The 26831-nt window shown below is 56.8% G+C and overlaps 1 protein-coding gene across 3 annotated transcripts; it reads right to left on the bottom strand.

The window, feature by feature from the left end:
• Positions 1–9305: 9305 nt before the first annotated feature.
• On the bottom strand, positions 9306–26287 carry IMPDH1 (inosine monophosphate dehydrogenase 1). Of its 3 annotated transcripts, none has more exons than XM_058529433.1 (15): positions 26106–26286; positions 21564–21662; positions 19391–19439; positions 17317–17418; positions 17095–17169; positions 16588–16794; positions 16347–16434; positions 15327–15526; positions 14529–14619; positions 14189–14284; positions 12712–12855; positions 12462–12606; positions 12003–12146; positions 11784–11867; positions 9310–10527 (listed from the first exon to the last, which is right to left on the bottom strand). In XM_058529433.1, the coding sequence occupies exons 1-15, from the start codon at positions 26246–26248 to the stop codon at positions 10506–10508; spliced, it is 1689 nt and encodes a 562-aa protein (XP_058385416.1). In that variant the 5' UTR covers positions 26249–26286; the 3' UTR covers positions 9310–10505. The 3 variants fall into 3 exon arrangements, with proteins under 3 accessions (XP_058385426.1, XP_058385416.1, XP_058385407.1); XM_058529424.1 differs by having other exon boundaries at positions 21564–21665; XM_058529443.1 differs by lacking the exon at positions 17095–17169 and having other exon boundaries at positions 9306–10527; positions 21564–21665; positions 26106–26287.
• Positions 26288–26831: the final 544 nt, after the last annotated feature.

Here is a 26831-nt window from a genome sequence, read left to right on the forward strand (position 1 = left end):
AACCCTTCCAGGAGAAGGGCATGGGTGAAGGCGGAAAACCAGAAATTCGATTGCCTCAGGCTATTGGAGCAGACTGCTTAAAACACACTTCTTGTTTTATAAGGTGAAATGAGCCATTCATCAAATTTGATCCCCAATTCCAAAATCCTAATAATGTGTCTGTATCAGCCTTACTTGGGAACCAGGAGACCTGTGTTCCAGTCCTGTCTTGAGCAGAGCTGTGAAGAATGTTCCATCCCTCTCCTCTCAGGGCTGGGCCACTGTTGATAGGAGGGTGAAGTCATGTCTGCGAGAGCAAGAACAGGAAAAGCTTGGAGGGCGGGGACCACCAGGAGATTCGGGCCAGGCAGGAGCTTGGGAGGTGATAAGGGAATCCAGAGGTGGACACTGAGAAGCTGAGGTGAGGGGAGCCACTTCATCCCAGCTCCCTGGGTAAGGCTGTGTTCTGCCCAGAGGGACCAGACTCTGCCTGGGGGGAGGAACGTGGGCAGGCTGCTCCTGCCCAAGCCCTCACAGCCAGTGTCGGGTGGAGGGGGGTGATGGAGGAAGGAGGGGAGATAATGACATATTGTGAGAGCTCAAAAAATATTGAATCGGGCCAGCCCCGTGGCTTAGCAGTTAAGTGCACATGCTCTGCTACTGGCGGCCCGGGGTTCGGATCCCGGGCGTGCACCAACGCACGGCTCCTCTAGCCATGCTGAGGCCGCGTCCCACATATAGCAACTAGAAGGATGTGCAACTATGACATACAACTATCTACTGGGGCTTTGGGGAAAGAAACGGAGGAGGATTGGCAATAGATGTTAGCTCAGAGCTGGTCTTCCTCAGCAAAAAGAGGAAGATTAGCACGGATGTTAGCTCAGGGCTGATCTTCCTCACAAAAAAAAAAAAAATTGAATCGTTGAATAAATGCATGGGAAAAGGGATCAAGATGGATCCTCTAGATCCACACTATTCACAGTGTGCTCCCTGGACCAGCAGCATTTGCATCACCTGGATGCTTGCTAGAAAAGCAGAATCTTGGGCCCCACCCCAAGACCTGTTGAATTATGATCTGCATTCAACAAGATCCCTAAGTGATCTGCCCACACATTCAAGTGTAAGCAGTGCTGTCGAGAGGAGGGAGCAGGGCTGTACTGCCACGCCCATCTGTGTCTTCTTACAGGCCTTGGTGACCTGCTCTGGCTTGAACCAGACCCAGGAAGCTCCCTTACCCTGTGGCCAGCCAGGTCTGAGTGGGTCCTTCCAGAATGTGAAACAACAGGTTAGGAGCGGGGGCAGAATGGGACAGCCCCTCATCCCACCACCTCCTCACAGCCTCCCCTGGCCTTGGCCCCTGGTGCTGAGTGAACCCTGGCAACAGAGAAGGGAGCCCAGGAGAGGGAGTGAGGGCAGACCCCAGAGCAGGGTGTCTTCATCCTTGGAGGTCGAGCCCCTTCTGAGAATCTGATGGAAGTTCTGCCCAGAAAAAAGGACACACAATCTTGCACACATGGCAGGGGGGCACAGACCCTCCAGAGCCCATCCATGAACCCCAGCCCACAAACTCCTCTCTCTCCTTCCATCCTGACATTGCCCAAGTACCTACTCCTCCACACCCCATGCCAGGGCCCCAGGGGCTAAGACACAACCCCTGCCTTGGAGAGCTTGCAGGCCAGACCAAGATGCAAACCCAAAGGTCTCAAAATCAAAGCAGAGGCAGCCCTATGGGAGTTCCCAGAAGAGAGGGGCTCATTTCCAGTCTAGGGAGGCAGCCTTGGGATCACTGCAAACCCACAGGCTCTGGAGTTGGCCAGGGTCCTTGTCCACACAGCAGGGATCCACGCCCACCTCATAAGGATGGTGGGAGACAGCGTCCACAGTATTTAGCACAGAGTGAGGCTCATGGCAAACATGCCATAAATGCTCCCTCTAGCTGTGGAGGAGGTAAGTATCCTAATGGGGCATGGTAAACTGAATAATGGTCCACCAAAAATGTCCATGTCCTATTCTCTGGAACCTGTGAATATGTTACCTTACATGGCAAAAGGGACTTTGCAGATGTGACTACGTTAAGGGTTTTGAGGTGGAGAAATTACCATGAATCCTCTGGGCCCAATGTAATCACAAGAGTCCTTACAAGAGGGAGGCAGGAGGTCAGAGTCAGAGCAGATGTGAAAAGGGAAGCAGAGGTCAGAAAGACAGGGAGCTCTGAAGATGCTGCACTGCTGGCTTTCAAGATGCAGGAAGGGGCCATGAACCAAAGAATTTGGGCAGCCTCTAGAAGCTGGAAAAGGCAAAAGAAAGGACTCTCCTGTAGAGCCTCCAGAAGTAACACAGCCTGGAGGATCCATTTAGACTTCTGACCTCCAGAACAGTAAGATATTAAATTTGTGTTGTTTTAAGCAGCTAAGTTTGTGGTAATTTGTTACAGCGGCAACAGTAAACTAATACATGAGGCCTTGCCAGGAGAGGCCAGAGCCTGCTGGGGCAAAGCTGTGGTGCAGGAGGAAGGTCAGAGGTGAATATTTGCAGCCGGGCAGGGCAAGGAACGAGCCTGTGATGACAGGGAGGAGGGGCCGGCCATGGAGTGCTTAGCCCGTGACCTCACCCTTGGCCAGCCACCGCTGCCCTGGCATCCGGACGCCTGTCAGCCTGGAGTTACATGCCTCACTGGGCCAGAAAGGGATCCGTGTAGCCAGGCCCCAGGCAAGGGTGGGGGTGTGGCAAAGAAGGCTGGTGCCAGAGGAGGGAGCCCAATCAGCCCCAGGGCTGCAAAGGCCACACAAATGGAGGGAGGAGGCCAGCAGGGGCTGGCGAGGTGCCCTGTCACCCAGGGCCCCCTGCCAGCTTGTCCTGCTCTACCTCTCTCCTGCTGGGCGTGAAGCACTCTCTTCCTCTCTTTTTTTTCCCTCTCCACCCCCAGGCTCCCCTGGGAGAGTGGGAGGAGTAGCGACTTTGACTGAGTAGCTGGGTGCCCTCAGGCAAGTCACTTCGCCTCTCTGAGCCTGTTTTCTCTTCTGGAAATGAGGATGATAACGGTCTCCACTTCACAGGGCTGTATTGAATGACGTAATGTGCGGAAACAGCACCCAGCACAGAGTAAGCTCCAAGTGCAGCTGGTCTCTGTGTTATCGTCAAGTATACACTCTACTGCCCACAGATATAACATAAAGCTTATCTCCCCGACTAGGTGCCCAGTTCCTCCAGGGAAAACGTGTCCTGTCTCTCTTTGCATTCTCAGCATTGCTACAGTTCCTGGTGTATATTAGGTGATTAATAAATGTTTCACATATTCATTCATTCATTCAATGAGTACTTCTCAGTGACATTGTTTTCAATGATGAAGACATAGGAGGGAAAACAGACTGTATACACATAAATGGAGAGTATGTTTGTGATGCATCATGGAAAACAACAAAGCAGGAACAGAGAATGCCATGATGGGGGTAGGGGATGGTTTGCTATTTTGCATGAGGTGTCAGGGAAGGTCTGTCTAACAAGATGCTGCTTGAGCAGAGACCCAAGGGAAGTGAAGGAGTGAGCCCTGTGGATGTCTGGGGAAGTGAAGGGAACTGGCCTGGTGGGAACATTTGAGGACAGCAAGGCCGGTGTGGCTGAAACAGAACAGGTGAGGAGAAAGGGACAGAAACCAGGTCTGACATAGCGGGGCCGGGTCATGAAGGGCCTTGTAGGCCTCAGTAAAGACTCTGGATTTTACTTGGACCCCATGGGAGCCACCAGAGGGTTTGAGCAGAGGTATGATATGCTCTGGCTTACATTTTAGAAGAATCACTCCCTGGCTGCTGTGTTGAGAAGACTCTGTAGGGAGACAACAGTGGGGGCTGGGAAAACCAGAGCTCATTGCAGTAACCACAGCAAGAGATGAGGGTGGCCTGGGCTGGCGTTGAGATGGAAGAGACTGGAGGAAGTGGTCAGACTGAAGGTGTATTATGAAGGCAGTACCAACAGGATTTGCTGATGAATTAAACATGGAATGTGAGAGAAAGATGAGTCAAGGGTGGCTCCAAGGTTTTTGGGTTTTTGTTGTTGTTTGTTTGTTCATCTGAGCAACCAGAAGAATGGAATTGCTATTTTTTGAGATGGGGTAGATATAAAGAGGACCAGTCTGGGAGGATGGTGAGGGAGTGTGATGGTTAAGTTTATGTGTCAATTTGACCGGGCCATGGGGTGCCCAGATATTTGGTCAAACATTCTGGGTGTGTCTGTGAGGGTGTTTCTGGGTGAGATTAACATTTGAATGGGTAAGACTGAGTAAAGCAGATTGCCCTCCCCAGTGTGGGCCTCATCCAATCTGTAGAAGGCCTGAATAGAACAAAAAGGCTGAGCTAGAGAGAATTTGCTCTCTCTGCCTGACTGTCTTTGAGCTGGGACATTGGTCTTCTCCTGTTTTTGGACTTAGACTTGGACTGGACTGCTCCCCTGGTTCTCAGGTACACATAAACGTATCTTCTACTGGTTCTGTTGCTCTGGAGAACCTAGACTAACACCGGGTGTTGGTTCCGTTCTGTGTGGGATCCTATTCCATGTCCTGCGGAGATGTGGAGTAGGCAGGAGATGAGATCATGAGGGGAGGAGAGGAGATTAGATCTTGGAACTGAATTTGAATCCTCCAAATATCTGCCCCCTGCCCCAGGTGACGCTGGCTTTCTTCTCTACACAGCTGCTGAAATGGAATCCTTTCCTGCTGCTTCTCCCCAGAACAGTCCTGGGCTCCAGTTTTGTGTCCTTCTTGGAGAACTCTCTGGTCCTTGGTTTCTCTAGAGGGTCACACAACCTCTGGAATTTCTAAATCCCCTCCCCTCTGACTCTGTGGTCCTCTGACAGAGGGGAGCCCCACCACAGGGTCAGGGGAGCCCTGAGGAGAGGGGTGCCCCACCTGGGCCAGGCAAGGATTATTGGCCTGGAAGAGGTGGATTCATCTTCGGCTCTCTTCATCCGCAGCTGCTGCTCCTGGTCTCCCAACAGGCCTTGCCCCTAGCCCCCTCACACCAGCTTCCCTTGGGGGCTTGGACACTTCACAGCCACCAGGAGGTGGAGTGGAATGGATGGGGACATCCAGACAGGCCCAGCTTCCTAACCAGGCCCACCACTTATCAGCTGGTGACTCGGGCAAGTCACTTTGTGTTTCTCTGAGCTTCATTTTCCCCACCCATAATAAAGGAATACATGCTACTGCCTCATAGGGCTGCCAAGGATACAATGCATCTACCACAGTGACTGGTGCTTAGTAACAAAGGGCAGAGGAAATCAGGTCCCTTAGACTCCTCTTCCCCAGCCCCACCCCCAGCCTCTCTCTTTCCTGAAAGATTAGATTATTTTACTCCCATGCCCCTGCTGTCCTTCAGAAGCAAATTTTACTATGGATGTGGGCAACCAGGGAATGGTTGCCAAGGGCAGGGCTTTCGGAAAGGCTCTCTGTTGCCTAGGAAACTGCCCCACTCGGGTTCCCTGGGGTCCCACGAGTTGCTGGGTCCTGGCGCCACCTTCTGGATGCAGTGCTGCACTGCTCCAAAAGCACCCAGACCAGGGTGCATCCCAGAGCAGGGAACATCCTCTGCCCCTGCACCGTAAAAGGTCCTTCTTTCTTTTTGTCCCTAGACTTTCCCAGAGACCAGAGGCATGGAAAGGAGTTGGAAGCACCGTGGACCACGGGGAGGAGTGGGAGCAATGTCCTTCCCCACATAGAAGGACTGAGGACAGAGGAGCAGGGCTCCTGGTAGTGTGGGGTCCAAAGGAAGTCCCTCCTCTTAATTGATTTCCTGAAGCTCAGAGTCCGCAGTGCAGACACATATTTTGTTTCCCACTAGCCCACCTTCCACAGGGAAGGAGCAGTGGGAAGGAAGAGGTTAAAGTTGGGGATGAGAGAGTGACGTGTGGGGTCACAGCAAGGTCCTTACAGTGACATCCCCTCCTGGCTCCCTCCTCCTTCCCAGCAGCTCTGCCTCTGGTGTCCTAGTCCCGACTTCCCTTTTATTCCCTGGGGAGAACCTCCCCACCCACCTTGACGGCTTGTCAGACGAACCCCTTGTCACCTCAAAGGGAACCCCAGGCGGCAGAAGAGGGAGAAGCAGAACAGCAGAGACTGGGTCTCCTGAGAGGGACCGATGCCTGAGGCAGCCCCCCACCTGCGCTTGGCCACCCTGAGATCAGCTGCCCTGAAAGGTAAAGGGTGAAGTGGAGCAACTGAGCTGTTGGGATGCCTGGGATCCCTGGTTTGGAACACAAGTAAAGAAACTGAGGCACATAGAAAGGGAAAGGCTGGGGCTGGTCCCGTGGCTTAGCGGTTAAGTGCACGCGCTCCGCTACTGGCGGCCCGGGTTTGGATCCCGGGTGTGCACCGACGCACCGCTTCTCCAGCCATGCTGAGGCTGCGTCCCACATACAGCAACTAGAAGGATGTGCAACTATGACATACAACTATCTACTGGGTCTTTGGGGGAAAAAAAAAGATATTATAAAAAAAAAAGAAAGGGAATGGCTGGTCTCTACCTGTCCCAGGCTAACACTGCACCTTGTAACCCACATGACCCCTCTCCGACTCTAGCTGGGTGGGGAGCATAGCTGACTTGGAAGCCAGACACCCTGGCTCTCAGCCCAGAAGCTGATGTTGCCAATGGGCATAAGAGGGGTTGGAGCAGGAGGCTGCGGACCAAGGTCTCCTGGGTCCCTGACCCCGCCCATCTTCCCTCCTGAGCTGAGCTGGAAGGTAAAGGAGGAGGCTGGTGGAGGTGAATCCCGCACCCTGTAGGTGAGGGGCCCTGTCCTGAGGACAGTAGATGTGGGGAGCAGGGTTGCGGGGCTGGGGCCTGGGAGAGGTTGCAGAGGGCTACATGCTTTGACCCTGGCACTACCCTCTGACCAGGTGTCCTGCCTCCAAACTCTCCTCGGCTGGAGGCAGAAGAGCTGCTGGGGGTGGGGTGGGGTGAAGTGGATAGAATTGGCCCTCAACCCCCTAATAAGAGGGGCCTGTGTGTAAAGCAGGGGAGAATCCAGAGAGGCTGGGGTTGGGGTCTGGCTCTTACAAGCCGGGAGGGATCCTAAAGGGACAAAACGCTCAGCATAAGGGTGGAGGGAGTAGCTGCCTCCCCCTCCCCCATGGCTGGTCCCTCTTCTTCTCCTGACCCCACTCCTGGATGTGAGGAGAGGGGGTGAAGGGAGAGATTGAGAGCAGCAGCTGAGCAGCACACAGCTGGGGTGCAGACCCCTCCTCTCCAGGCTGGCTGCCCACCTCCTGATTGGCACTAGAACCACAGAAGCTGAAAGCGCTCTCAGAGGGCTAGACCTGAGCTGCCTGGTCAGGCCATCTGAGAGCCCCTGTTCTGGGCCTGGCCTGCGGGTGTGGGAGGAAGAGTGGCGCCAGAGTCGAGGGCCACCCACCGTTCCTCCTCCTTCTGTCCTCTAGAGTGCTCCAGCCCTGGGCCCCCATCCACCTGCACTGCAAGCCATGCCTCCCAGGGTCCCCTGGACCCCGCCTGCCACTCCTGCTCCTGCCCTAGCTGGAGGCACGACCTGCTGCCCAGGGAAGTACCCGCAGCTCTACCTAGCCTGCCGGCCGTGGAGAACGCACTGAGCCACTTCCTGCGCCCATGCCAGGGCCCAGGGCAGGCTGCCTGTGTGCTGGTGTTGTTTCGGGGGCCTGGGGAACCAGCTGGCCACCCACTGGTGGTACATGTCCTCTCCCAGGGTGGCCACGCCTTTGTGCAGAGGCTGCTGCTCATGAGCCAGGGCCTGGGGTAGCGTGGCCAGGCACCTGTGCCACACAAATCAGGCTGGACTCCAGGCGGACACATTCTGCTGGGCGTGTGGTCTGTGACCTGCATCTGTCCCAAACGTGGCTCTGGATTGCCTCTGAATGTCCACCTCACGTGGCCTTCCTACCCGGAGCATCTGTCCCTTTGTCTCGCCTGGGCCTCCCCTACTGCGACTGAACTTACAACCCAGGGTGAGCGTGTTGTCTGAGTCCAGTCTGGTACGCGTTTATCTCCAGCCTCTATTCCCCAGGGAAAGAGGAGGGCAAATCGGCCATGACGAGACTCATCTACTGACCATACGTTCTCTCACATAATCCCCACAGTGAGGCCGTGAGGTAGGTGCCGTGTCATCTGAAATTCTTAGGGCACATGCTTTGGAAAGAGTCTCAGAAATCATGCAATTGGATGCATGGATTTCCTCTAAACCAGTGATTCTCAAACTTTGGTAGGTATCAGATCACCTGGGGCTGAGTGATGGTTCAGAGACCCAGACACTTTCCTACTTCAGTGAGCCTGGGCTTCTGGGTTCATTTTTAGCTCTCCAGCTGATTCTGATACACACTAAAATTTGAGGACCACTGTGCTCAAACTTCTCTCGAAGGGCCTAACTAACGCTAACAGAGCTCAAGTAACAGGAAGGTCACTGTTACACAGTAGCCCATTCTATTTGTCAGCTCTCATTGACCAATTAGGTCTAGTGCAAAAGGAAAATTCTCCCTTTGAACCACTCATGCCCTTGATATAGAGTGACTTGGCATTTCTCTAAAAACCCTTCGATCTTTTCCATCTTGCTGCTAGTCAAGCTGCTGCCCGAATGGTTTTCGTGAAACAGTGTGCAAGACAAACCATGACACATGGCCTCATTTTGGTCCATCCCCTCTCATCTTTCACCATCCCCTGGTCCCAGGCATCCTTCTACCCCCAAGCTGGGTCACCTCAGACCCTTCGGTGCTTACGAGGCCACAGACTCCAGGGCACAGGCCTCCAGGGACTCTCAATGACCAGGTCACTTTGCAGCAACTCCTGGAGCAGTGGCTGAACCCACCCAACAGTCCTGCCCTTCAGCCCTCCCCCTCTCGTCCCTGAAGATGCCACAAAGCTGGAAAATGCCACAGTGAAAGGTTGGCCCCAGACCAAGTGGCTCTTTCAAGAAGGGCCTGGGAGAGGGCAGGGACTGGCATGGCATCCAACAGTGGTCTGTGGCAGCCCCTCCCTGGCAGTCATGGGACTGTTTCCAGCTCTTCACTACCCATAAACTAGGGCCTTCCGCAGCCTCTGCTCATTCCTGTCACCAGAGCATTCCCAGGCCATCTTCCTTGTTTGCGCCTGAGTGGTGTCTGTGCCTCGGTGGGACAGCCGTGTGCCCACTGCCCAACTACAACAACAGAGGCAGAGGAAGGCAACGTGAATGTCCCAGGACCCCCACCTCCAAGGATATTCAGCAGCAGCCCATGTGTCAGTGCTGTCCCTACCAGGAGGGGTCTGAGCCTGGGAGGTGAGTCTTGAGCCACATACCTACAGTGGGAGCTACGTCACCACCCCACCCTACCCCCACCATGCTACCTGGTACTCACTGGTGTCTCAGCTAATGAGACTGCAGGCCCTGGGCCCGGTGCTCAGGGCCACAGTCATGCTCTACTTCCACCTGTGCCCAGGCTGCACAGTTCATTCGGAATTACAAGACTGCGGTGAGTGCTTTCTGGCAGCCGCCTGCGAGGCCCCCAATGCTGGTCTTCTATAGCCACCATGACCCCTTCTGTGATACGGCCCACCTGCATGAGCTCCTGGCCAGCTGGCAGCAGGAGCCCATGCTGGTGTAGGCACAGGCCGGGGAGACCTCCCACTATGTGGCCCACCTGCGCCAGCATCCCCTTGAGTACTGCAATGCCCTCATCACATTCCTGGGGAGGCTGGGCCTGGTACCTGCACCCCCCGGCCCAGCTCTGGTGGGGCTCTGGACTCTAGCTCACCACCAGATTGGGGGCCAGCTGTCCAGGGGACAAGGGACAGAGACAGGATGGCAGAGGCATTGAGACCTCTTGATTTATTCAGATTATTTAATACACAATGACGCAACTATGACCCCAAGTGTGCAAAGTTAAAGCCTTCAACTGCAGCTGAGAGGAGAGGGCAGGAATGGTACACCTGGGGATGGTGGTGAGTCAGGAATGATGGGCAGCCTCCTCCCCAGGGCCAGAGATAGGGGAGCGGCCTGAGGAACAGAGCCCAAATAGCCTAGCGCCAGGGGAAGGGGGCAGAGACCTCCCTCTGGCCTAGGTCAGGAGCCCAGAAGTGCCACATGGTTGAGGGGGCAGCAGCCTGGGAAGGGGCCAGCGGCAGGGCCAGGAGAGCACCATATCCAGGGTGGGGGTTGGGGAGAGAGGTGCCCTACAGGAGAAGCCAGGAGGGGCCACCTGTCCCAGGAGTAGGAGCTGGGCCGGAGCAGGCTGCAGCGAGAAAGACCTGAGGCAGGCGCAGGGCCTGAGAGCCCAGGCTGGCTGGGCTCAGGGGGACTGAAGAAGGGGGGACCCAGGGGGCTCCCAGGGCAGCCTGGCCCCAGGAGCAGTCCTGACTCTGTGGGGGATGCCCAGGAAGGGGCCCCAGACCCTCAGGGCCTCCCCTCTTCTCTCCCTGGAAAAGAGCTAGGGAACCCATAGTGCAAATCTGTGGACCGCTCAGTTATGGAGGGAGACTGTGCCCAAAGGGGGGTCCTGGGGGGCATCCCCTCCGCTGCCTCGGCCACCACCGTCTTCAGTACAGCCGCTTCTCGTAACTGTGGGGACAAGGCAGGAGGGGAACGAGAGTGAGTGTGTCGACCCTGCTCCCTTCCCAGATCCCCTTGCCTAGGCCCTGGGCTGCCAGGTGGCCCCCAGATGTGGAAAAGGCAGTGAGCTGCAGAAGCCCCTACCTCTCAGCCATGGGGGCAGGAGAGGGGAAAGAGCAGACTCTGTGCCTCTGTCCTTCCCAGGCCAAGGCTCCTGGGAGAACCAGGCCAGGTCCAGGGATAGCCATGCTCCTTCTGGCCACAGCCACAGCTGGTGGACTGTCCTCAGTGCCGGGGTGGAGAGACAGCTCAGGAAGGCACGGCCCATCCTCACGAGCAAGCTCAGACCAAGCTGAACCTCTACTGCCCATGTCTCCACCCCACCCCTGCACGCACAGTAGCCTAGGCCCCTTGTAGTCAGTCACTGGGTCCAGTCCAAGAGAGGGCAGCCTCAGGCCTGTGGTCAGGGACATCTTTCTGCACCCCAGAAGGGGACCTGTGATTCTGCTGGAGGAGGGGCTACTGCTGGCTGCCCCCACCACGGTGCTGGTCCTAGGGTCCATGTCCCATGTTTACACCCCAGCACCACCCCCAACCCAATGCCCCCTGCCCCCAGCCCAGGTCCCACCCAGACTGCCCCTGTTCTACTCTGTGCTTGGCCCGGGCAGCGCGGTTACTTACACGGTAGAAAGGTATAGCTACGGGAGGATGGGGCAGAAAGAGACACAGGTTAGATGCCCGCCTATGCCTGGGGGGACAGGCCCTCTCGACCAGGGCGGGGCCGCATGCCTGCAACTACTGCTGCCAACTAGCACTGCTCCCGCCCACGGTCGCCCCAGCACCGGCCCTGGCATCTGTCTCTCTGCCCTTCTCCCCACCGGAGGGCTTGTGCCCCTAGCCTCTGCCTGCCTGCCTAGTGCCGCCACCAGCAAGAGCCCAGCACTGCCAGCCCCTGCCACCAGCCACCAAGCTTCTGAGCAAGCAAGGGCCGGGAGCCCAGGAGGGGCTAGCGGCCACATCTCCCGTGCCCTGCTCGGGGGAGATGCCCGAGGGGAGGGGAGGGCCTGCCTGCGGGGGCTAAAGGACAGGGTTCAAGGGTGGGCTGGGCCCTGCAGTGGAGAGTGATGGGGTCATCTTGCAGCAGCAACCATCCCTGGTGTAGATGGTCCATGGGGTCCCTGAAACCTCAGCTCGGCCTCTGAACCACGGCCCCACCTACCCGACCCAGTGCCAGCCAGCTGGGGCAAGGAGGCCACCACACTTACGAGTGCAGGCCGTGAACACCACCCTCGATCTGAGCCGACATGGTCCGCTTCTCAAACTTGAGCTCTCCTGAGTACATCATGGACCTGCAGGCAGGTGGGAGTAGCAGGTCAGGGGTACCAAGGACAGAGAAGAGAAGAGATAGAAAGAGAAAGGAAGCAAGGGGCAGCCAGGAGCCTCCCAGTGGACCCCCCGCCCAGTTCTCTAGTCACAGCACTCACCGCAGGACAGAGAGGCTACGGGCACCGATATCCTGGCAGCCGTGCTGGATTCCCGCGATGAGGTAGGGCACGAACTTCTGAATGGAGCCTTTGTCCTGGATGGAGCCCGAGACGCCCTGTGCGATCTTCACCTTATCCCCCTCACTGTGTGGAGGGCGGGGAGACTGAGCCAACCAGCCCACGGCTCAGGGGACCCCACCCCAGCTCTCAAGGGCACTGGCAGAGGGGAGACCACCCAGAAGGACCCCAAAGCAGCCACTCCTTGGACCACAGCATAAAAAGCATGGATTCCGAGTCAGGTGGCCCAGGTTCTGTCCCAGGTCTGCTTCTTGTGCCCTGGGCCTCAGTTTCCAAAACAATAATATGGAGATTGGGCACGATCTTGGGAAGTCAATGGCATGTGTGGTCCGTGAGGGTTGTGGGCTGATCTGCCTGGGGCCGGGGTTCAGGGCAGGGCACCTGAAGTATCGTTTCTGGCTGCTGCTGCTCTTCTCCATGGCATCCAATGAGCCCATGCCCCGGTACTTCTTGAGCCGCACCCCATCCGAGAAGAAGTACTCGCCAGGGGCCTCCGTGGTGGCAGCCAGCAGGGAGCCCATCATCACTGCAGTGGTCAAGGGGTCAGTGCCTCTAGCTCCACAGCCCTCCTACTGCCCCCGTCCGGCTCCCAGCCCCCCACCAGCCTGCCAATCCCCAGCAGACTCCTCACCTGTGGAGGCTCCAAGGGCCAGGGCCTTGACCACGTGCCCCACGGTCTGGATGCCACCATCAGCTATGACCGGCACCCCAAAGCGCCGGGCGTACTCAGCCACCTTGTACACGGCAGTGCCCTGGGGCCGACCACAGGCCATCACTGTGAGAGGGTACACAAGACAGAGGTATCAACAGCAACAGAGGAGCCAGGTACAGGCCCCTTTCTCTTCGTGCCCGACCTCCACTTGGGAAAAGGGACAGGGCTGGATGAGGTTTCTGAGGCACAAGATAGGTGGCAGCAAATAACACTGGGGCGAATGTCATTCCAGGGACCTGGACCACCCTACCCATAACCGCACTCTGGGGCTTCTGGGGGTGAGGGGGAAGTACTGGCCCCCAGACTGTGCACTCGGCCTGGGGGTCCCCAGCCTCACCTTGCTCCATGCACTAGCTCCCCTGCGAGGCTTGCATTTGAAAGCCTGTTACCAGGGTTAGGCACTCACGGCCTCCTTTGGGCTACTGGCGTGCATTTCTTTAAGTTTAATTCTCCAAGGTCCTTAAGTGTTAGGCTGGAAGCGGGCATTCTAAGGAACCAGCACTTATCTGGGGACAGATGCGAGGCTGGAGAAAGTGGAGAAGAAGGCTTCTCCCGAGGGACCTTTCACGTGTTTTGTCCCTTCTGCGCCCCAAGGTTTAGAACAGTGTCTGACACACAGTAGGTGCTCAATTAATATTTGTTAAGTGACTGAGCAAAGGCCCATGTTTCACCGAGGTGGTCAGCTAAGGTGAAGGGTAGATACTTAAAAGCAGAGGCTCTGGAGACCAAAACAGGGAGACATTTTGGGCAGAGAAGACCAAACAGGTCACTCAGTGTTCCAGAGAAATGACCCTCACTAGAGGGGCTAGGTACATCACCTCAGGCCAAGGCAGCCCCCACAAGTCACCCACCAGCCTCCAGGGAGCACCCCTCAACCACATGGGGACACATGTCAGGGTCTCACCCCCTACTTTCGTGTCCAGGAACCCACCCCGCAAAAGGGCTTCGTGACTGTGTGGAACCCCTCTCCCCCACTGTCACCACGTGGTGGCATGGGTGTACATATTTATACATTCAGGGACATGCTGTCTCCATGTCTTAAGTATCTGCCTTGTCACAAAGCTAATCCAAACCCCGAGCTGGCTTCCAACAAGCACCTCAGAGAAGCATTCACACCAGCCTTGGGCCTCCAGATTGGGCCTCCTTGACCAGAATCTGAGAAGCAGGCTGGCGCAAAACTCCAGGTAACCTCATCTTACACCTGCTTTCCCCCAAGTCAGTGGGCCAGACAGGCAGAGTCTGAGCCCGGGTCACCCTTGAACCCACCACCCGGGAACGGGCCGGGCAGAGCGAGCACTCAATACGCATCTATGGAACAAGAGTGAGGCCCTGGGGCCTGGGAAGGGCCAGTGGGGTGTTCAACGTGGCAGTCACCCATTCTCCTACTGACACCCACCTTCTTGGGTGATGCAGATGGAGCCGCAGCCCATCCCCACACGCAGCCCGTCCACACCAGCATCAATCAGGTTCTTGGCCTGAGCTGCTGTCACCACTGGGCGGAGGAGGGGTGGGGGGTGGGGAAAGAGGAATGGTGTGAGGATGGCATGCCCCTGCCCCACCCAGGGACTTCCTGGGACCCCAGTCTAGCTCCCCCACCTACAGTGACCAAAGCCCATTCATTCAGCCCCCCACCCCCCATGCAGGAGCGATGCCATCACCTACGGATGCAAAGGACAGAGAAGAAGTTACACACTGAGGGGGCAAGGACTGCAGGCGAGAGGCGACCCCGCACTCACCATTCCCCCCAATCACCTGGAGGTGGGGGTACTTCTGCTTGACGTAGTGCACCATGGCGATCTGATACACAGAGTTCCCTTGGGATGAGTCCTGTGAGAAGGGGGACAGGAAAGTTTAGGCTTAGAGGCTGCGTCTTCACTGGGGGAGGGGGTCTTGAGTGGACAAACTCCTGAAATCACATTAAAAATGTTATAAGAATGTACCTTTGTCTGTTTGTTTGTTTGTTTGTTTCTGAGAAAATATTTGACAGCTCTCAGCTGATTCTCAAAGGGACCTGCTTTCCCCAGAACGTTAAGCACCAGAAATGTATAGTCTCAGAGCAGACAAAGCCCCTTCATACCCACTGTAGGGACTGGTCCTCACAGCAAGGAGATGTTGCCTGGGGTCATATCCTGTTCTCAGCAACTCATTAGCCAAATAAAATTACTTAACCTTGTGAGCCTCGGTTTCTTCATCTGACAAACAGGCGTGGTAACTGCACTTCAGGGGGCTGTCGGAAGGATTAATTGAGATCGTCTACATAAAGGTCTTCGTGCAGGGCCTGGCAAATGGGAGGTTCACAACGAATGGGAGCTGTAACTATCGGAGTCAACTTACGAGCAGGGAGCGCCCTCGGAGGGCCCACAGTTTGTTCTGAGCTGTCACAGTACCAGTGACCCTCCTAATTCTGACTCCCAGGAGCGCTCAGAGTGGGGAGGAGAGCAGCAAGGAGGGTCACAGGCTCAATTAGAGGTGAACTTGGGTCTCCTAAGCCTGTACTCTACTGAACCACCCCCGCTCCAGGGTGGCGCCCGTACCAGCACTATGACATCGGCGCCTGCCTGGGTGAGCAGGTCCAGGCGGTACTTGTCATCCTCGCGGGTGCCCACAGCCGCCCCACACAGCAGCTGCTTGTGGGAATCCTTGGAGGCCAGAGGGTAGTCCCGGTTCTTCTTCAGGTCGGTGCGGGCAATGATGGCCACTAGCTCATCACGATCATTGACAATGGGCAGCTTTCCTGATGAGGAATGCAGAGGTGAGATGAAGGAGCAGGCGTCTGGGGGTCGGGGTGGGGGTGGGGGAAGGGAGGATGAAAATGGACCACTCGAGATTCCACTGAAGTACCTAAACCAGCCACTAGGTGACAGCACCCACCCAGGAAGTACTCCTAGATACCTGAATCTCTTCCCAAGGAACAGGAAGCAAAGAAACTTCACAGCCAAGTGGGTTCCTGGAGCTCTTCCTCCCCTGTGGCCTGGCCACAGGAGGGTAGGCAGCCCCTGAGCACTGGCAGCCTTTCACCTGCTGGGCCACGGGCCACAGTGGTCAAAAACTCCTAGGCAGGGCACAAATCTGAGGCTGTCCTGCAGGGAGGAACATGTGCCCTGCCCAACACCACCCCCAGAGAACAATCCAGTATGGGTCAGGGAATCCCACAGGGACCCAACGAATATTATGTCAACAGCCCCAATATCAGAAATATTTAACTGCAGGGCTTCTCAGAGCCTTTAATAAGCTAATGTACAATTCTTTATGCAAGATGGGGGATATAGAAAGCAGAATTTTCTAACTTATAAGACCACAAAGCCCTTTCTTCATGATGAGCATTTCACAGGACAGTTTTTTTTGGAAACATACTGTGAAGATGCCAAATGAAGGACAGATTTTCCTAAGCCAGGAAAAGGACCTCAAGAATCATGCTCTAGCATGGGGTTATTCAAACCTTCCCCAAGGCCCAGTCTGGGAGCTGGGACAATTTGCAAGGCTGTGAAGGAACAGGGCCTGGGGAACAGTAGCCAGGCTGGGGGGTGTTGAGTTTTCTGCCTACTCTCTGGTACCTTTCTTGCTGCGTTGCAGGATCTCATTTGCCTCTTTCAATGTTACACCGGCTGGAGCCACCACCAGCTCATTCCGCGGTGTCATCACCTGTGGGGCCAGGAACATTTCCCTGCAGGTTGGCAGGTGAGAGAGAAGGGAGCCAGGCCTCCCTCTGGTCCCTGGTCACAGGCACCAGCCTGAGGCCCCAGGGTGTGGGGTCCTCTCTCCGCCCCAGCCATGTTTTCCCTGCCCTGCAGATACCTCACTGAGGAGGGTGGTGTGGTCCTTCTCGGCAAGGAAGTCGATGTCTCGGGAGGTGACGATGCCCACCAGCTTGCTGCCCATGGTGCCCGTCTCAGTGATGGGGATGCCGGAGAAGCCATGTCGAACCTTGGCCTCCAGTACGTCGCCCACGGTGTGCGAGGGGCTCAGCACCACGGGGTCTGTGATGAAGCCCTGTTCAAATTTCTGTGGGCAGAGAAAGAGGAAGGAAAAGGCTGGAGGAAAGCTACAGGTGGTGTACAGCCTGGCCACAGGGGGCAGAGAGTGTCCTGGCCATGCCACAGATGAACCAGGGCCCTCAATGGGGTAAGAGGCCAGTGGGAAAATGAGAGCTGGGCCCCCATTGTGGAGAAGGGCAGACAAGACACCACAGCAAGCAGCCAGGGAATACAGCACCCTGCAGCGCTGGCAACGGAGGGTGAGAGAGTCTGTGGGGTGGGGGCCGACAAGTGGCATCTTCTTTCTGGGGACGGGCCTGGTACTTGCCTTGACTTTCCGCACCTCGTTGGCCTGGAACTCTGGGGTGCAGTTGTGGTGAATGAAACCAATACCGCCCATCAGCTGGGGTGGAAAGGAAGCATTGTCAGAGCCAGGGAGCCAACCCTACTCACTCTGCAAACTCCACCCTGATTTCAATTCCTCCTGGCGCCCAGCCCACCACATTCAGTCCCCTTGGCCCTGGGGTCCCCACCCAGGTGTCCAACTCACAGCCATTGCAATGGCCATGTCAGCCTCTGTCACAGTGTCCATGGGGGAGGAGATCAGTGGCGTCTTCAGCGTGATCTTCCGAGTCAAGGCTGAAGTCAGGTCCTGAGGATGGAGGCACAGTCTATGTGAAGAGTTTTATCATTCACTCAACAAACATTTACTGCTCCTACATGTACCCAGCACCAGGACAGGCCCTGGGGACACAGCAGTGCACAAGGCAGACGAGTCCTTGCTATCTCTCCCAGAGCTGACATTCTACTCGGGCAGAAAAATGACAAACACAAAACACATGTACAGGATGATTTCGGTCAGGACAAAGGCTCCAGAGAAGAAAATAGGACAAGTGACTCCTGGAAGGTAGATGTGGTGGTCAGGGAAAGCCTCCTTCTCGGGAGGTGACAAGTGGAAGACAATCAAGGAAAAGTCTGAGGGACTGTCATTCCAGGCCGAGGGAGCTGTGCATGAAGATGCCGAATTCCTCCTGAGGTGTATTTAAGAAAGACAAAGAAGTCCAGTGGAGTAGAAGGAAGGCAGGGAGGCAGCGGCTGAGGGGCAAGAGGCAGGTGGGGGGCCAGGACGTGTAGCCTTGAAAGCCATGGAGGAGAGCTTAGATTGGATCCTGAGATAAGAAGCCACTGGAGGGTCTCAGGCAGAGGAGAGACATGATCTGATTTATGTTTTAAAGAGGTCACTGAGGTTCGATGGGGAGAAGAGGCAGGGAGACCACCAAGGAGGCTGCAGACAGGGCCAGGCAGGAGATGTTGGTGACTAGGATGGAGAAGGTGCGGGAAGGAGCCTATCAGACATCCAGGAGAGTAGGTGACAAAGGATCTGCAGCTCACGGGAGAGGTCAGGACTGCAAATATACATTTGGGAGCCATCTGCCTATGAACAGTAGGTAAGGCCAGATCATAGAGCCCTCGGAGACTGAGGCTAACATCTGTGGATCCCAGTTGCCAAAACACTCAGATATAGACTGTGGTATACAATTTTTGGAAATTCAAGGCCCCTGAAGTCCATCCACAGAACCTGGTTCAGAACCCTTGCACTGTAGTCTAGAGAACTCCCCCTTCTGCTCTCTCATCATACCACAGGAGAAGAGCCACAGCCTTTCTGACAGAGGCCACAGGACCAGACCCTTGTCGGCTGCAGGGGTCTCTTCTATCCCTCTCTTCCTAGTACCGTGCCCAGGCTCCAGCTAGGGTGCTTAGTAAACCGTAAACTCAACAGCAGATGGTTGCTGTTATCAGGGAAATATCCAAAATAGCCCAGATTTCCTCCGAAAAACCTGTCTGGGTCAACACTGGCTACACAGGCAAGATGTGAGCTTCCCCAACATATAAGTGATCCAGGCCCTCTAGCCTTTCATGAGAATCAGACCACAATAAATAACAGCAACAGAAAAGAAACTGTTTTTTAATGTGTATGAATTTTTCACAGAATAATCTAACTTTTCCATGAAATGGCTAACACCCATTAGCACTACCCTCTTGGCTTCTACGAGTTTATCATATGTTAACTGTGTAAGGACATTGTTAATTCACTTGGCTCATTGCCGAGCCCCTCGGTAAGCAAGGCACTGTATTTCCTTGTATTTGTCTAAAATCTGACTCCTGCAAATCCTCTTTTTGGTTCTTGTACATTGTGGATCCATGAACAAGTCTGTCCACCTCATTCAAAGTCTCCACAATTTTACTGGCTTCTATCACGTCCTTGCTCAGCATTTTAGACAACATCCAATCCTTCTGGTCTATGGTATAAGGCAGCCACACCCATGCCCACCCCCCAGCCTCCCCCAGGCCTTTCTGAGCCTCACTGCGGGCTCTGTCAGGGACAGAGAGCCCTCTGGCCCTGTGCCAGGCCCACTACTCAGGAAACCCCTCAGTGCCCACTCCTGCCTCTGCCCCATTAGGCATAACCCACTGCACTGTGCCAGTTTCTCTGGCAGCAACAAAGGCCACATCTACCACATTCCCAAAAAAAGTCTCCCCCACACCCTGCCCTTGAGCAAGAAGTCAGCCTCTTCTCCACATACATAGCCCCTCTCCCCCTGGTCAACGGAAGAGGTACTCACCACCTCATCAGCTATGAAGTCTATGAATCCTGGGAGAATCAGGAAGTCGCTGTGAAGAGAGAAAAGCGAGTGTTACTAGGTGGGGAGGGGTACCCAAAAGGGGCAGGGCCTGCCATGCTGGGGAGGCAGCATGGGGTGGGGAGAGGGGCAGGGACTGGAGCACTCTGATCCCTGCTGCCCCATCAGGCCTGAACTACCCTTGTGCCCCCCACTAGCATCCTGCCAACTCCAGCCCAGAGACCCAGAGCCACGGGCAGGGGGAGGCCTGTGGACCTGGGGCGCCACCAAGGCAGTTGGCCCAAAACGTCCATTGCCTTTAGGGCTCAGAGTTTGTCAAGGGACACAGAAGTTCCTGTAATGCCACACAGCAGATGCAGTGCCTGCCCTTGAAAACTTCTCAATCTTGAGAGGGAGACAATAAGTAAACACGGAATGAACCTGAGAACAATTTAGTAGTGCAGCATAGCATGAACACCACATAGCACAGGACAAGCTGCACAGCCCAGTGCTGGGGCTGCTGAGTCACACAGGGTTCAGAACAGCACAGAGGGACCCCAGGGGGCTGAGCGTGGGGCATGTTCTGACAGAGCAGGCATTAGTAAATGTTTGCCCAGTTGGACTGGATCAACCAACAGACATGACCTGGGATGGGAAAAGGGAGGAAGGGCCCTCATAGTTAGGACCAGGATACTGGGGCCCCATCCAAAGCATGGCAGCTGCCAACACTAGGGTGGATCATGGTCACAGCAAACCCCAGAAGGCCTGCATAGGTGTGGCAAGACGCAGTGCCACAGCCCCGGGGCCCTGACAAGCTTAATCCGCCTGATATCACAGGGCCTTGACAGACACACCCAAATGCAAACGTCCCACACTTCAGGAACACTCCCAACTGGACTAAGCAAAGCAGAAGCACCCCAGCACGGGAAGGAAAAACTACAGGGTGGATGGGAGGGATAGGGTCTCTAACCTGCCCCAGGGCCTAGAGCAACTCATAGGAATTTCCCTAGGGAGTTTCCCTGGGCAACTCCAGTGAAAAATATATCAAAGAGATACTCTCGCCCCCTCATCAAAGACCACCAAAGAAATAAAGAATCTTAACTGCCCTGCCCCTGCCCCTTGGCAGCCCTTCTTCTGTACAGTGAAGAGGGCTTTGTGGCTCACTAAGAGGCCAGAGAAGAAATGCTGGAGTCTGGGTCACTTGGCATTTTCCAGGTATTACATACACCCCTCACCTGGCCCACACCCCAGCTACGGAGAGGCAAGAGGAGATACTCCTCAGGAGTGACTGGGTATCCTGTGTCTAGGGAAACCACCTGCCAAGCAGGAGTGCTTACAGGCAAGGGCAGGGACTGGCAGGAAAGAGGGCAGGGATGCTCTTGGCTCGCCAGCATCCCCACTCCGCACCAGTCCCAGGTTCTGATGCTCCTTCCTGGCAGGGACACAGTCCTGCAGCCAAGAGAGCTAGTGCCAGGCCTGCAGCCAGCAGGACAACTGGCCCAGGGCCCACAGAAAAGCAAACTAAGCCAGAGGCAAATGGATAGGTCTTGTCCTTCTCTCAAATCCCAGGTGGGGTGGGCTCGGGGGTGGTAGCCACAGAATACTCATGCCCAGGGGGGCACTAGTGCTAACCTGTGGGCAGGGAGGGGCACAAGTGGAAAGAGGGTTGGACTGGACGATGGGAAAAGGAGCCATCCCAACTGCCCAACTGGCCCTCTCCTGGGGGTAACATCCAAACAGCTGCCTTAGCTTGGCTCCAGGGCCCCCTCTGCCCTCGTGGTGACGCTGGGAGTGAGAGGGTGTTCTGGACCAAGGTCTGAGAAAAGTCTACATAACTCCCACATCTGGCGTTCCCACACGCCCCAAGGCCCCTCCATGCGGCCAAGATGCCCATAAGAGGGGGTAGGGGGGCAGGCCAGACCCGGATCTGGCCAGAAACAGAGCATGGCACCGAGGGCCGCGATGTCGCTATGCCACGTCCGTCTACTGGCGGCGCGGGCCGCCTTCCTTCCTTCCCTTGCCCAGCTCTCCCCACCCCCCCTCCCAAGTCGGTCGAATCGGGCCAGGGAACGCCGGCGTCACCGAGCGAGGCGCGCTGCACGTGCAGGGCCGGGGCCGGGGGATCGCGGCGCGTTACTGTGCGCACCCAGGTGGGGCTGAGGCCCCCTGCGCTTACTTGTAGGTGAGGCCGTCGGCGTTGGCGAAGAGCTGCTGCGCGGTGAGCCCATCCTCGGGCACGTAGCCGGTGCCGCCGCTGATCAGGTAGTCCGCCATGCTGCTGGGAGACACCGCGACGCGACATAAACACCCGCGCGGGCCGCCCCGCTGCTTCTGCTTCTGCCGCTGCCGCTGCTACTGCTGACGCCGCGGCCACGCTGCCGCCGCGGACCGGGCGGGCCGGGGGCGGGGGCTGCGGCAGCGGCGGGGCGGGCCCGGGACGCCGCCCTCTCCTCCCGCCCCTCCCCCGGGATACCGCCGTCCCCGCCCCGCGCCGCACAAAGGGCTCCGCGGAGCCCGGCCCGGCCGCCGCTGCCGCACGCTCGCCCAGCGCCGCCTGCAGTGGCACAGCGGCCCCCGCGAGCCAGGGCAGGGAGTGGGGGCGTGGGTCCAAAGGAGGAGGAGGCTGAACCAGGCCGGGACACGCCCCCTCCGCCACTTCCCGTCCCGCCTCCTAGGCCCCCCGCAGCGCGACCCCAGGCTCGCCCCTAGCCTGGGCCACCTCGGGCCACCCAGCCCCCGCCAGTCTGAGTCTATTCTGGCCCTACTCCCCATCCCCAGTGGTACCTCTAACACGGTTACCTTTCCCCAAAACTAAGGCCCAGACTCTGATCAGAGCCCACAGCTCTGAGGAACTGGTTTGGGCTCACAGCTCCCCAACACAGAGGAGTTTGAGGTTGTACCCTCCCAGCAGTGTACCCCCCCTCCTGACTTCCCCCCAACCCCGACATCATTCCAAGGAGGCGGGCATTCTTAACAATGGCACTCCCTGACCTTTGGGTGGCCTTGGCACCCTCTGCAGTTTACAAGGCATTTTTCTTTTCTTTTTTTTTTTGTGAGGAAGAGCAGCCCTGAGCTAACATCTGTTGCCAATCCTCCTCTTTTTTGCTGAGGAAGATTGGCTCTGGGCTAACATCTGTGCCCATCTTCCTCCACTTTATATGGGACGCAGCCACAGCATGGCTTGACAAGCGGTGCGTCGGTGTGCACCCGGGGTCCGAACCTGCGAACCCTGGGCCACCAAGGCGGAGTGCGCACACTTAACTAAGCACACCACTGGGCCGGCCCCTACAAGGCACTTTTCATAAATGATCACAACTTAACATCTATTAATTGCCAATTATTAGGTACCCCCATTTTACGGATGCAAAACCTACAGTTCAGAAAGGGGGGGTGAGCTGTACTGCTTCTGACTCCTTGTCCAATGCTTCAGTCTGACATCCCTGTCGTATCCCCAGCTCAGAAAGTGGTGTGGAGACCAGGGGTTTTAACCCCAGAGAGGAAAGTTTGTCTTTATTTGGGAGGGTAGTGTGGCAGGAGGATGAAGGAGGACCACAGGCTTGGCTTGGGCAAGTTAAGTATGCATACAAATTAGGACAGAGGCTAGCGAAGTTTTGAGAATTTCCCAAAGTAGAAGTGTGGACTCTGTGTGCCCAGCAAGGACCCAGATTTCTACATGGGGGCAATAAGATTGGGTAGCAAATTGATTCACATGGGGGGAGGTAGAGTAGCAGGGGGCAGACCCTTCCTCTTGTGTGACCAGAACTGCTAATGCTACTCCTTAACCAAAAGCTAAAGAGCAGATCTCCCCATCACCCCCCCCGAACCCAAATTCCATAGTCTCCTCTCTCTGTCCTCCTGTGGTCGCCACAACTCACTTCTTGGTGAGGTGAGAGAAAGGCGGGGCAGGGACACAGTCCTCTCTCTGGCAAGGTGGCTGTCTGTGATGCTCCCTCTCTCCCTCCCGAGCTCTGGGAGGCTGGTTTGTTTACCTCTCAGCGGTGCAGTGGCAGCCAGGCCCAGGGGAGGCTCCCTGGGATGCCCAGCCTCCCCCAGTGATGCCCCCGGGACTCTGCCAGGAAAACACAGACTGTTTATCTGTGTGCAGAGGGGAGGGGCGGCTTCCCACAGAGCTAGGGCGATGAGGCCTATGAGGCTGAGAGTGCTGGAGGAGATTCACAGACATCCACAGTGTCCTCTTTCCTCTTACTGTGGGGGACCAGAACATCACAGACCCTAAGCTTCCTTCTCCACCAGGGAAGCCCCAAGGAGCGCTCCTGATGGGGCCCTCTGAAGGCCCTCTGGCATGAAAAAGGAGGGAGCGCGCCTGCTGGGATTCTCTGCTGAGTGGGGTCTGGTGCCAGCTTGCCAGGGATGCCTGTGGAGCACTTGACTCCTCAGCACTCACAGACTCATCCAGAGGGCCCGAGCCATATGGGGGAAGAGGGGTTATCCTGGGGAGACCAGCACTAGGACTTCTTACTGGCTACCTGGAGGCAGAGCAGTGAGACCAGCCCAGCACCCTGGCCATTCAGAGCTGCCCTGGACACATTCTAGCCATAGAAGGACAGGGCTATAATGGTAATTGCAGGCACAAAGCACAGGCTGCCCCTGTGGTCTCTCTGGGTCTCTAAGGGAGCTGCTCTGGGTCACTATCCCCTACAGCATGGGTCAGGAATGGGTAGGGTACTATTCAGGGTTCCACCAGGGCTGGGGCCCAGAACAGCAGCTGGGTTCTGCCATCTCAGGTGACCTTAATGTGACATCTTCCCCAGCCTAGAACTCAGACCCAGGGGAGGAGGCTGCCAGACTGAGTTGTGGGGAGGGTCCCCTTCCCAGTGACAGCAGATCTGACAGCCCCATTCCCTTCTCCTGCTGCCCCACACCCCCTACTGCATTGACCTGTGTCAGGGCTCCTCATAGCTCTAAGCTGCTAGGCTCAGCCCTGGGTTAGGCTGTCCTTTCCCAGAAACTGTTAATCCATCCCCCTCCTACCCCCGCACCGGCTTTACTCCTCCCTCTTCCTGATCTTCCCCAGCTGCTTCCTCCATGGGGAGGAGACACGGAGGTAACCAATGGGCCTCCTCAGCCCAAGGAAGAGGCGTTGGTCCCCTGAGACTCCCCACCTGGCAGCTGTGAGGGCAGCAGGGCAGGAGAGCAGGTCTGAGCCCCTTCGAGCCCCTTCCTCAGGGTAGTGGGGGAATAGTGCCCAGCTGGGCACTAAGGTCCAGGCTGGGAGCCCAGAGGTCTCTATCTGGTCTGCAGCTGTTTGAAGGGACAAGATTTCAAAACACTTTTGAGGGAGGATTGGGGATGGGTTGGGGGGGAAGAAGAGATAACAACAATATTGGCACTGTTGAACTGGGACAGGGGACATGGCTTGCCCAAATTCAAGCCAGAGAGCAGTAACAGTGGCCTTAAACCCAGGACTTCTCATCCAATCCCGTAGTCTTCCCACAGCTCTAAGCTAGTGATGGCAGATGGAGGTCTAGCCAGCAGGTTTCGAATCTCATTACACCACCTAGGTGGGGCTCAGGTTTTACAGTGCTCTTGGGAGCCTGGTGGGGGGTGGGGGTGGCCCCTTGATGCAGAAGTACAGTCTGGAGAAGGGATGCTCCTGCATGGCCCTGCTCTGAACTTTGAAATGATACTTCCGCAATACCTGCTCTAACCAAGGCTCTGCCTCCATCCAGCCCCCAAGTGACCCAGCCTGCTCCCTCACTCCTGTGGCCTCTCCCTATGGCCCTGGTCCCTGATAGCTGGATTTCTAGGATGGGAGGAAGAATAGGGTTGCCCGAAACTGAGGCAATTCTAGACAGGCAGCCTATGGGGGCAGGAGGAGACAGCCTTCACTCAGCAGCCCCTTAAGCCCTTAAAAGTTCTTTCATAAGCGGCCAGCCCCTGAGGGGAGCTGCAGGGCTAATTCCCCCAGACCAACCCCCCACCCCCACCCCAAACCAGCTTCCAGGTCACCTCCCCAAGCTGCTGAGCACCAACAGATGGGGCATAGAAAGAAGTCCAAATCCTCTGGACCGGAAGGACAGTGGGATTGCATTTCAAGCTGCGATACAATCCAGAGATTAGTCACTGTCTCCTTTTCAGCCAGTCCTCCTGGGGCCCAGCTCAACTCCCCCACTCTTCCTCCAGTGACCCTTACAAACCCCAGCAGGCTAAAGGCAAGAGAAGGTCCTGAATCTTAAGAGATACCCTGAGATGAGCTGCACTGGCAGCCTCATCAGACCTCAGTGAATGGTATGGAGGGGACAGTGTTCTCGCCCGGCTCTAAGGAGGCGATCCATCTGGACATCTACAACTGCCAGTAAGACTCGTAAGATAGTTCTAGGAGGAAACAGCTAAGGAGGAGTAAGCAAAGTTGGACAGGGACTCTAACAAGCCTATCTGAACCTCAGGAGCTACTTGGACCAGGTGTCGTCAAGTGTGTAGTCGACGTCCGATCCAGGGCTAAGATTTTAGGGAGCGTTTTTCCGACTTGCTCCCCGGTGCAACGCAGCACCGAACCCTTTGCACAGTGCCCGCCTGCATCCCCCAACCAAAGCCAGGTGCGTGGCGTCTGAGCCCAGTTTCAGGAAGTTAGAGGTTGGGGCGGTTAGAGCGCAAGGGTGGTGGGGCCTGCCCCTCCCCTCCCCCGCAGTGCTGCCTGGTTCCCGGAGCCGCCGCGCCCGCCCCGGATGCGCCCCGCGCGCTCTGCCCTGGGCGTCACCTCTCCGGCTCGTAGCCGGCCTGCAGCAGGCGGGCGCTGTACCGCTGCGCCGCCGTCTCGTGTCCCGGGTGTTGCCGGGCTCCGGGCTCCAAAACAGCGGCGGCTCCGTCTCCCTGCAGCGGCGGAGCGAGCGGCCCCTCCATGCGGAGGCCGCGGCTCAGGGCGGGCGGGAGCCTCTCCGCCTGGAGGCTCCCGGGGCCCCCGCTGGGGAGTGAGCGCAGCCCAGCCTGGGCCCGGGGAAGGGGCGGGGTTGCGGGGGCGGGGCCTGCGTCCCGGAGGCGTGGCTCGAGCTATGGGGGCGGGGCCGCTCGGGAGAGGGCGGATCCGAGAGTCCGCTGGGCTCCGCCCTGGCACCTCGCTTCTCTTCGTCCCGCCCTTCTACGCGGCTGTCCAGGCAAACTCAGCCTGTGTGTCTCATCGCGGGACACCGGGAGGTGGAGGTGCAACTGCAAAGGACCCCTACATCTTCCCCGCCGTCCAGACCTTCCAGTTTCTCCTGGCCCCTTCTGAGGAAAATCAGAAAGGAAAGGAGGGCAGAGTATTTCCAGAGGCCGTGGTTTTCTTCGCGTCTTGTGTGGGTCCCTCTAACGAACGATAGCATGGTCCTTTGGAGCGCCCCCTACTGGCCAGCCGCAGACCTCCCTCGCCAGGGCAAAATAGGCGGGGATTATCCCTCTCCCTTTGCCTACTGTCAACAGACTGCTTAAACGGGAGGAAAACAGATTT

The sequence above is a fragment of the Diceros bicornis genome, chromosome 3, assembly GCF_020826845.1.
Source record: "Diceros bicornis minor isolate mBicDic1 chromosome 3, mDicBic1.mat.cur, whole genome shotgun sequence".
Classification (NCBI taxonomy): Eukaryota; Metazoa; Chordata; class Mammalia; order Perissodactyla; family Rhinocerotidae; genus Diceros; species Diceros bicornis.

What these genes read in the sequence shown, in the direction of transcription:
- IMPDH1 (XM_058529424.1), bottom strand. Translation starts at nt 26,248, where the DNA reads ATGGAGGGGCCGCTCGCTCCGCCGCTGCAGGGAGACGGAGCCGCCGCT. An exon ending in ACTTCATAGCTGATGAGGTG is followed by an intron (nt 17,419 to 19,390) that starts GTGAGTACCTCT and finishes CTCCATCCTCAG; the next exon opens with GACCTGACTTCAGCCTTGAC. An exon ending in GCGCCGATGTCATAGTGCTG is followed by an intron (nt 14,620 to 15,326) that starts GTACGGGCGCCA and finishes CCCTTCTCACAG; the next exon opens with GACTCATCCCAAGGGAACTC.